This window comes from Triticum urartu, chromosome 1 (assembly GCF_003073215.2).
Source record: "Triticum urartu cultivar G1812 chromosome 1, Tu2.1, whole genome shotgun sequence".
Classification (NCBI taxonomy): Eukaryota; Viridiplantae; Streptophyta; class Magnoliopsida; order Poales; family Poaceae; genus Triticum; species Triticum urartu.
Window position 1 is genome coordinate 278,549,473 of NC_053022.1, and position 11,343 is coordinate 278,560,815.

At 44.9% G+C, this 11,343-nt stretch overlaps 1 protein-coding gene across 1 annotated transcript; it reads left to right on the top strand.

Moving 5' to 3' along the window:
• The first annotated feature begins 1,091 nt into the window (after positions 1-1,091).
• LOC125507667 (probable phosphoribosylformylglycinamidine synthase, chloroplastic/mitochondrial) lies at positions 1,092-9,982 on the top strand. The gene is made up of 4 exons (XM_048672171.1): positions 1,092-1,569; positions 2,604-2,698; positions 2,783-6,987; positions 9,543-9,982. Exons 2-3 carry the CDS (start codon positions 2,633-2,635, stop codon positions 6,980-6,982), a joined length of 4,266 nt encoding a protein of 1,421 aa, XP_048528128.1. The 5' UTR covers positions 1,092-1,569; positions 2,604-2,632; the 3' UTR covers positions 6,983-6,987; positions 9,543-9,982.
• The last annotated feature ends 1,361 nt before the right edge of the window (positions 9,983-11,343 follow it).

Genomic DNA, 11,343 nt, shown 5'->3' on the forward strand with positions numbered 1-11,343 from the left:
GAGGTCACAGAACTCACAAGTTGATCACCAAAACATACATCAAGCGGATCACGTGATGTCCCATTGTCACCACAGATAAGCACATGCAAGACATACATCAAGTGTTCTCAAATCCTTAAAGACTCAATCCGATAAGATAACTTCGAAGGGAAAACTCAATCCATCACAAGAGAGTAGAGGGGGAGAAACATCATAAAATCCAACTAGAATAGCAAAGCTCGCGATACATCAAGATCGTACCACCTCAAGAACACGAGAGAGAGAGATCAAACACATAGCTACTGGTACATACCCTCAGCCTCGAGGGAGAACTACTCCCTCATCGTCATAGAGAGCGCCGGGATGATGAAGATGGCCACCGGAGAGGGATTCCCCCCTCCGGCAGGGTGCCGGAACGGGTCTAGATTGGTTTTCGATGGCTATGGAGGCTTCTGACGGTGGAACTCCCGATCTATTGTGTCCCCCGATGTTTTTAGGGTATATTGATATATATATAGGCGAAAGAAGTCGGTCAGGGGAGCCACGAGGGGCCCACGAGGGTGAGGGCGCGCCCATGGGGTAGGGCGCACCTCCCTGCCTCGTGGCTTCCTTAAAGCTTCCCTGACGTCTACTCCAAGTCTCCTGGATTTCTTCCGTTCCAAAAATAACTCTCCCGAAGGTTTCATTCCGTTTGGACTCCGTTTGATATTCCTTTTCTTCGAAACACTGAAATAGGCAAGAAAACAACAATTTGGGCTGGGCCTCCGATTAATAGGTTAGTCCTAAAAATAATATAAAAATGTATAATAAAGCCCATAAACATTCAAAACAGATAATATAATAGTATGAATACTTCATAAATTATAGATACGTTGGAGACGTATCAGTTATCTCTGAATGTAAACAAAATGACTGATGAATGAAAAGTTCCTTTCCCGCAAAATAAAAAAAATATCAGCTGGGGACGCACCTCCAAAAAAAAGGGTTTCATTAGTTTTTTTTTTTTTTGAGACAAGCTGTAGGCCGAAAGATCTCCCACGTGATCCGCGATCATGCAGAGGCCCAACTCCAACGGCCCAAGAATAAGGGAAACAAAAGGCAGTGAAGAATCCCTATTTGGCCGCCGTTCGTCCCGAAACTGCTGTCCCTGTCCTCGCTGTGCGCCGCCCCGCCCGCACGCGCTCAGGTGCGCCGCCCCTCGAGTCGCCGGCGCCGGTCTCCGTTCCTTCCACCGCGCTGCCCTTTCTTCCATACCACCTCGAGTCCCTAGCCTAGCCGTCTGCACGCCATCAGAGACGTAGCCGCTGCCGGAAGCAGTGACTGGCCGCAGTCTTCGCGCCGTCTCGACGGCGACCGGCTGAGAGCCGACCTCCCCTAGCCCCCTTCATCGCCGTGGTCACCCACGCAACCACGTGCAGGCTCCCGGCGGCATCACCGTTTGCAACCAGTTCGGCAACACTGCCCGTCTGGTCCATCAGCGACGGCGGGGGGCTTGCTCTCCCTATTTTCCTCCGCCGACTTGCGGTTGTCAACGGCTCCGGCGCCGTGCTCTTGTCGTCCGGCTGCTGCCATTGCTCTGAACTTCTGAAGGTTGTTAAGATTTAAGAACCGATTCTGTGGCAACTAGTTGTATTAGCTAGTTAGTAGTTGTTGTATTTAGTCCATGAATTGATTTCTGTTCTTATTTGTAGAAATGAATAGAAAGACTTTGCACAGTTGGTTTGCTAGTAATTCAAATGTCTTTCTGTTGTTCCCGAACCCAACACAGTATGGTCAAACATGTTGGTTCAAAACTATGGCTATTTTGCTAGAAAGATCCAGTAAATTCTACATGTATCCAGTAGTAATCTAGGATTTTTTTTAGCTTATTTGGATTATAGGATTATGAGATATTGAATCTTTTGCTAAACAGATCCAAATTTTAGTTTTTTTTTTTGCAAATATTGCATATTCCCAGTAGTATTCTCGGAAAATTTGACCTTATTTGGACTAAAGGATTGAGAGAAACTGGCTTTTTTTCCTCACTGTTAACTTTGAGCCTGCCCTCAATTTTCACCCTGGATTCGCCACTGTGTGTGTGGTTGGTAATGTGGTTTGCTGAACCTATGCTGAATCACTCATGTAGCTATGGTTGAACTATCTGATCATTCAAAAAATAGCTGAACTACCTTGCATTTGATAGACCCTCTTATGATTTAACCCACTTTATTCATTTCATATAAGAGAACTCTCCGATTCAATGAAAGAACCCTGTCTATGTGAGTATGTGAATGCTGAAACTACTAAAATTTTCATGAATATTTCGATAAAATAAGCAAGTTATTTGTTTCTCGTTGCACAGCCTAAGGGGTTTTCATGTCCTGAGAAATATTTGTGACTACTGTATTTTCATTCAACGTGATTTCTATCCTGGAACAATGAACAAACATATTGACCTTGGTCTTGACATATGTATGTGTGTACATATATCTTTTTTGCTTACATCGTAAAAATATAATGAAATAAATTCCCGAGTTCAATATTTGCTAATGACACAAAATAGTTTTGTTGTTTTTAATTTTGTAGAGTTAACTTTAGTTAAGCTCAGCGGCTCAATGCCTGATTTCCTGTTCGGTGGTTCACAGGTTCTTGGAGGATCTTAGGTTTCGTGAATATGGCATCTCATGCTGAAATGACAGGAAGCAATATGCTACGTCTTCAAAGCTTTCCTAGTAATATGGTATGCACCCAGTTGAATTATCAACTAAATATGCTTCTCTTTTTGGAATGTAATCATTCTCATGTTCTTCTCCTTTTGTACCAGGGAAAACAAAGGAGTAGTTTTATCTCCACAAGACACCTTCCCTTGAGAAGGCCACGAGTGGTTCGACATTGCCTGGACCTACGTCATCTTTGCCGTTTACCTAATCAAAGGGCTATTGTTCCAAATATCAGAACAATGCCTGCTCTCACTGCCGCAGTATCCAGGGGAGTTGATAGTCCATTGATAGAGGCATCTGTCAATGACATGGAATTAGTTTCAAGGATTATTCACTTTTATCGCAAACCACTTCTTCAAGAGAGTGAGGCCAAGGAGTTACTCAGGAAAGTGCAGGCAAAGGTTTCTTCTAATATTATTGATATAAAGACTGAGCAATGCTTCAATGTTGAGTTGGAGGATTCACTAAGTTCTGCGAAGCTTGCAACACTTAAGTGGCTCCTAGCAGAAACTTATGAACCTGACAACTTACAAACAGGGAGCCTTCTGGAGGAGGAGGTTTCTATGAGTCCTTATTCCTTCCTTGTTGAGGTCGGTCCCCGGATGACATTTTCGACAGCTTTCTCGACTAATGCTGTCTCAATTTGTAAAGCTCTATCTTTAATGGAAGTAACTCGCCTGGAGAGGTCTAGAAGATATCTTTTGTGCCTTCAGCCTGGTAGTGACCCACTTGATGAAAGCCAACTCAACAGCTTTGCTGCTCTGGTTCATGACAGGATGACAGAGTGTGTTTATCCTAGCAAGCTCACATCATTCCGGTCAGATGTAGTTCCAGAACCTGTCAGTGTTATACCAGTCATGGAAAAGGGAAGGGAAGCACTGGAGGAAATAAATCTTAAAATGGGGCTGGCTTTTGATGAACAAGATATCAAGTACTACACTCACCTCTTCAGAGATGACATCAAACGCAATCCAACTACCGTGGAACTTTTTGACATAGCGCAATCCAATAGTGAGCACAGCAGACATTGGTTTTTTAATGGAAAGCTTGAGATAGATGGAGAGACCATGCCAAGTACTTTGTTTCAGTTAGTAAAGAGTCCCTTAAAGGCTAACCCTAATAACTCTATTATTGGATTCAAGGATAACTCGAGCGCAATAAAAGGGACCCTTGTAAATCACCTACGTCCAGCACTACCAGGTTCCACTTCACCGTTATCCCTTATGATGCGTGAACTGGGCATTCTGTTCACAGCAGAAACCCATAATTTTCCATGTGCCGTGGCACCCTACCCAGGAGCTGAAACAGGTGCAGGTGGTCGTATAAGAGACACGCATGCCACTGGAAAAGGTTCATTTGTTGTTGCCTCAACTGCTGGTTATTGTGTTGGAAACCTTCAAATTGAAGAATCATACGCACCTTGGGAGGATTCATCCTTTTCATACCCATCAAACTTAGCTTCTCCATTGCAGATTCTTATTGATGCTAGCGACGGTGCTTCTGACTATGGGAACAAGTTTGGCGAGCCTTTAATTCAGGGATTTACAAGAAATTTTGGTTCTAGGTTGCCAAATGGGGAGCGCCGTGAATGGCTGAAGCCAATAATGTTCAGTGGAGCAATTGGGCAGATTGACCATGCACACATATCGAAAGGGGATCCAGAAATTGGCATGCTAGTTGTGAAGATTGGTGGTCCAGCATACAGAATTGGTATGGGTGGTGGTGCTGCCTCAAGTATGGTTAGCGGACAGAATGATGCAGAGCTCGATTTTAATGCAGTTCAACGGGGAGATGCTGAGATGGCACAGAAATTATATCGTGTGATCAGGGCTTGTGCAGAAATGGGGGAGAAGAATCCAATCATCAGCATTCATGATCAGGGAGCTGGAGGAAACTGCAATGTTGTGAAAGAAATAATCTATCCTAAGGGTGCTGAAATTGACATCCGCTCAATTGTTGTTGGTGATCACACATTGTCTGTGTTGGAGATCTGGGGTGCTGAATACCAGGAACAAGATGCATTATTGGTGAAGCCTGAGAGTAGAAACCTGTTGCAGTCACTTTGTGAGAGAGAAAGAGTTTCAATGGCTGTCCTTGGTGAAATTGATGGTAGTGGAAAAATTGTTTTGATTGACGGTGCTGCTGTGGAGCATGCGAAGTTGAGTGGCCTTCCGCCACCACTACCTGTTGTTGATCTTGAGCTTGAAAAGGTTTTAGGAGATATGCCTCAGAAGACCTTTGAATTCAAGCGCGTTTCTCGATCGAGTGAGCCCTTAGACATAGCACCCGAGGTTACACTGATGGATGTTCTTAAGCGAGTATTGAAGCTTCCCTCTGTATGTTCAAAGCGTTTCTTGACCACTAAGGTTGACAGGTGTGTGACAGGTCTTGTTGCACAACAGCAGACGGTTGGCCCTCTCCAACTTCCACTTGCTGATGTTGCTGTAATTGCACAGACTTACACAGATCTGACAGGTGGTGCTTGTGCCATTGGAGAACAACCGATAAAGGGTTTACTTAATCCCGAGGCCATGGCAAGGCTTGCTGTTGGGGAGGCATTGACCAATCTGGTTTGGGCTAAAGTTACATCTCTTGCTGACGTCAAAGCAAGCGGCAATTGGATGTATGCTGCAAAGATTGATGGAGAGGGAGCAGATATGTATGATGCTGCTGTCGCAATGGCTGACTGCATGATTCAACTTGGTATTGCAATTGATGGAGGAAAGGATAGTCTTTCTATGGCAGCTCAATGTGATGGCGAGCTAGTCAAAGCTCCAGGAAATCTTGTTATCAGTGCTTATGTGACATGTCCTGATATAACCTTGACTGTTACTCCAGATCTAAAGCTTGGGAAGGATGGGGTTCTGTTGCATGTTGACCTGGCTAAAGGAAAGCGACGACTTGGTTGTTCTGCTCTCGCACAAGCATTTGATCAAATTGGAAATGACTGCCCAGACATAGAAGATGTCCCTTACTTGAAAAAGGTCTTTGAGGTTGTTCAAGAATTGCTCAGTGAACGTCTGATTTCTGCCGGTCATGACATTAGTGATGGTGGGCTTATTGTCACTATTCTTGAGATGGCATTTGCTGGTAACTGTGGTGTTAACCTCAACATAGAATCAAAAGATAATGACCTTCTTCAAACACTTTTTGCGGAAGAGCTTGGTCTTGTAATTGAAGTGCATTTGGATGACCTTGATCTAGTGAAGCAAAAACTTAATGCAGCAGGGGTTTCTGCTGATGTGATAGGAGAAGTAACTGCAGCACCAGAAATAGAGCTACTTGTTGATGGTGAGGTGCGTTTGAAAGAAAGAACTTCAGACCTCAGAGATTTGTGGGAGGAAACAAGCTTTCAGCTTGAGGAGCTACAGCGGCTGAAATCTTGTGTCAAGCTTGAGAAAGAAGGCTTAAAAAGCCGAACATCCCCTTTATGGCATTTGTCTTTTACGCCCAAATTCACAGACAAGAAACTACTGTCTGCATCCTCGAAACCGAAGGTTGCCATCATTCGCGAAGAAGGGAGCAACAGTGATAGGGAAATGTCTGCTGCATTCCATGCTGCTGGTTTTGAACCGTGGGACACCACAATGTCGGATCTCTTGAACCAGAAGGCTGATCTAATGAAATTCCGTGGGATCGCATTTGTTGGTGGATTTAGCTATGCAGATGTTCTTGACTCAGCGAAAGGCTGGGCTGCATCTATCAGGTTCAACCAGCCCCTCATACAGCAGTTCCAGGAGTTCTACAATAGGCCAGACACATTCAGCCTTGGGGTGTGCAATGGGTGTCAGCTCATGGCTCTTCTTGGTTGGGTACCAGGACCCGATATTGGAGGCTCGCTTGGTGCAGGTGGAGACATGTCCCAGCCAAGGTTCACTCACAATGAATCTGGCCGTTTTGAATGTCGGTTTATCAGTGTGGCCATAGGGGTTTCTCCTTCTATAATGTTCAAAGGTATGGAAGGCTCTACACTGGGCATTTGGAGTGCTCATGGTGAAGGTAGAGCCTTCTTCCCAGATGAAAATGTCTTGTCTGATGTTGTGAAATCTAATCTGGCCCCTCTGAGATACTGCGATGATGCTAATAACGTCACAGAGGTCTATCCTTTCAACCCTAATGGCTCTCCGCTTGGTATTGCGGCCCTTTGCTCCCCTAATGGAAGGCACCTTGCGCTGATGCCACACCCGGAGCGTTCCTTTATGATGTGGCAATACCCATGGTATCCCAAGGAGTGGCAGGTTGAGAAGAGTGGTCCCAGTCCTTGGTTGCGCATGTTCCAGAATGCAAGAGAATGGTGTTCATAGATAAGGTAAATCATACTCCTGAAGCATTTCCACCATTTTTTATGGTTCCCTATAGTTAAAAGATAAATACTTTTGGTTCCCTATAGTTAGATCTCTGGCTGGTCCTTTAACTAGACACAGTCTGCTGCTCTCGTCTACATCTAAGACACTCGTTCTGTAAATGGCGTCCTTACTATTTTAAGTTCCTGGTAACTTCTCCTCTTAGTTCGATCTTCATTGTAGTACCGTGTTAGCTTGAACACCGCTTCGTGCTTGAGCTTTGTTATTTGATGCAGTGATAATTACTCATATTAAAATTCAAAAAAATAATTACTTGTATTAGACATCCAGGATCTCTCATGTTCTAGCTCAGTGCTTCACTGCAATAGAAAGAATAAAAAATTGGTGCTAGGGATTGTATTATGATCTAATATTCATGAGGTCTCGTACAACACTGCCATGAAATAAATATTCGGAATTGAGATATCTCTGCTCCTATAAAAATCTGAGTTGGTGATGATGGTGTGCCTGCCATCTTTCATTTACAGCCATCCGATTTGCATCCAACGCGTCTGAGACAAACTATGGCAATTTTACAAATAACCCCCTGCCACTCCAGTTCAGTGTTTAGCCCATCTCTACCCCACCTCATCTAGCGCCATCTCAGGAAAGAAAGAAGGATCTGGACAGGTCGGTGCCGTCGTTCGTTCGCCCCCAGGCTCCATTGCCGACCACTACCACAAACCCCTCCTCGCCGTCTCCACCACCCCCTTCCCTGTCTCCCTGACTTCGACCTGGGTAAGTATGCTGCCGATTAGGACTGGACACGAGCCAAGCCGAATTCAGACAGCCATGTTAGCTCGCTCGGAAGCAGCCAGCTCGGCTCGGCTGGGTGATGCCAACGAGCTGCATATGGGTGGCTCAGCTCGTTCTGCACTGGCTCTGTTTAGCCTGAGCGGCTCGTGAGTGGATGGACAAGGGAGGTGCATGCTGGGATGTGCTGTGAGTGATGGTGGTCACCGCCGGCCACCAGGGCGTGCCAGAGCAAGTGGCGGTGCGGCGTTGAGGCGGAGGGCACGCACCTGCCGACGTTGGTGAGGACGCAACACAAGCAGAGAAGAACATGGGTGGGCAACGCGTGAGCATCTGCGTACGTGTGTGCACTCGGCGACGAAAGCATGCCTGTGTGCGTGCGGCGGGGACGGATTATGGATGCGTTGGGAAGAAGAAGAGAATGTAAGAGGGAGGGAGGTGTGAGCAACAGCTGTGTGCGGCGGCGGGGGGGATGGATGCATCGCGTGGGTCAGTGGGTACATGCTGCTCGTCTAGGTCACCAAATAAGGATAGCTTCGTATTGGGCTTGGGCTGCTCTTGTAGCCTATACATTTCGCTGCTAATTTAAAAAAAAATACTGGGCTGGAAACGAGCCACAGCCCCAACATTTCACCACCGGAGTCGTTCGAGCCCCAACGTTTCACTGCCTCCCCTGTATTCTTGCTTCAGCAGCCCCAACTGCGACCACAACGTCTGTGTCCTCCCCTGTCTCCTCCAACACCAACCCCCACAAGTACGTTGGTGGCTACGCCCTGCTCATCCTCGGCGGCGCAGCCACCACCTACTATTATTTCCCCCTTCCCGGCAACGCAATCCATGTTGATCACACTCTCATAGATGGAACAGAGTGTGGGGAGGTGAGATGCACTGCCCTTCGCCTTCTGATCTGACAAGGACCAATGTATGGGTATTGATGAAGAAGAAAATCTTCTTCTGCAGTTGCAGATATGTAATGGTAACATATGGTAGAAATGCCTATTCTGTAGTTGCTCGGCCCGACTCAGCTCGGCACGGCAAGGATCTAATTATAGGTTTGTCCTATTTTTTTACTTGATTGTTGCATAAGAAATGCCAGAAGGAAGATGGGACATGAACTTGGCTCTTGAGCTCAAATAATATCAATAAAATTTAAAGAAATCTTTTGGAAACAAACATGTAGAACTATTTGTGCAACATTTCATGAAAAAATAACATTAATGTTGGACTAGAAAAATAAACAAATCGTTAAAAAACTATTTTAAAAGCTTTTTTTTTGGCAAAGCACCACAAGTGTTTTTTCTTCATGAAGTTTTGCATGCAGCTTGAACACTGGAACGTGTTTGTTTGCAAGAATAGGTTTGTTATGTTTGCTATTCTGTCTGCATTTACTCTTCACCCGGATGCTTGTGAGCTCAAAAGCAGAATGAATATATCCAAAGAAACATATTGATATTTGTTACACATGAGATGACCACCACATAAGTTGTGAAATAAACTACTCTAGATCAATGCATTTTGGTTAGCCGTGCAACGCACGGGCATCTTACTAGTAATAGGCATGGCAAATCGAATGTTTTTTATGGCAAATTATGTTGTCGCGGGGATGGCAATTTCCTTTAGCAACCATGGCAATTCCTGGCAAAAACTGAAATCGCCATCCTCATGAAAACATAATTTGCCATCTCGGGCGTTCGATTTGCCATGCTAAAAAAGTCTGACGTTCGAAATCCTAAATATTTACTTACCTTTCCTATCCTCGAACTTACAGGGACCGAAATTGGTGGCCCATATGTCTGCTTAGAGCTTGGGCATTCTGCTGTAGAACTGATGTGGCCATGGATCAACTCAATACTATGCCTGTGAAATTATCACAGTGGAAGAACTTAAGTGACAGACATCAGTTCTCAGTTCTTGAGTTGAGCTGGAATATCTGCGCTACTTATTCACAGTGCCTGTACAGGGGCTGCCTGCGAGCATAATTATGTCTCACTAGCTGAATTGAGCTATATGCTTCTTCTGCAATCATTCACCTTTATTATCCAATAATACCATTCTCTAGCTGTCCGGCAACATAAAATGTATCCTGTCAGCTTTCTTTCTGCCGAGCATATCCATTTTGTAGTGTTGCCCGTTACATATTTGGGATTATGTTTTCAGTTTGGGGTATCCTTAAGAGGACAACACTTGCACATTGTTGACAAAAGCTCATTGCTCGCGAGCTTAACTAGCGCTGGGTAGTTTGACTTATTAACTTCGTAGCTTACTTTTTTATTTACGGGAGTAAAACTTGTACAGATTTGCTATTTCTCAGATGCCTGAGATTTTTCCTCGCACCAGAGTTGTTTTTTGGTGCGGCGGAGCTTAGAGGGATGGCCGGGGCAGCGGCCAGCACGGTGGGAGGGCGAGGCGGTGCTAGCCGCCAGCCGCGGGGGCGGAGGCAGGCGGTTAGGCCTGGGCAGACTGGCAGCTGTGAATCTGTTTTGACTGATGCAGTTTTTTGAGTGACTCATGCGTAGGCGATCTTAAAATTGTACGTATTACTCAATCACGAGGTTCTTACAATGGTCTGACACCACTTCAAGGATTCTCGGAGGACCCGAGCCAATCCATGTAACCGTTTTACCCTCTACTTTAGCTAAACCTGATCATTGGTCGGACCGGGTTTGGCAAAGCCCAAAGAAAAAATGCCAAGCCCGAACCTGGCCTGGCCTGACCCGAAGTACATGAACAGTGGCATCTTTTAATTAAATTGATCATATTCAAGATATTATATTAATTTATTATACATATATAAAATATGTTTATATGTGCATTTCAGGCTTTATTCGGGCTTTCGGGCTGGGCTTCGAGTGAGAAAACGGAGCCTAAGCCCGACCTGAATGTCGGGCTTCAGGTCGGGTCTCTGGGCCGGGTTATCCATGAACATGTTTATTTTGACTACGAATTACATTGGTGAATCGATCCCCGCACTTGCAGACTCGCTACTAACTCTGATTATACCTACTGACCATGTCAGCTAACCGGATGTTTTGTTTAGAATTTGGCTAATTCTGTAGATATGTGATTACCGCGAGTAGGCCACTGCTATGGTGCAGCCCTCCATTTGCTTTTTTCTGTTAGGAATTGGCACTACTCGAATTTTGTTGTATTTCTATAGAGAATGCATTTTCGGTTTTTCTTTCACTCATGAATCATTTGTGTTTCACTTCTTGATGGAAGCAGGCATCCCCACGAGCACTCCGATGATGCCAAGAACGATGTTGGTGGTGTGATCAAAGAAGATTCTACATGAGATGCACTTGGACAGGTAGGAGATGTTGGCAAAGGGAAGGTGGCATGTCGTATCATGGTAGAATCCAAGCAAATCTTCGTAATAATTTAATGAGAGGGGCCATCATAGGAGGGAAGACTATATGTAGTTCCAACGTAACAATTATGTAGTCACCGGGTTGTAGTTACCAACATGGTTATTTTCATAGTTACCAAGTTCTATATGTTATAAAAACATGATTATTGTATATCGACTTACCCATTATTTGGTTACAAAAATCGTTGAAAACATTCCTCGG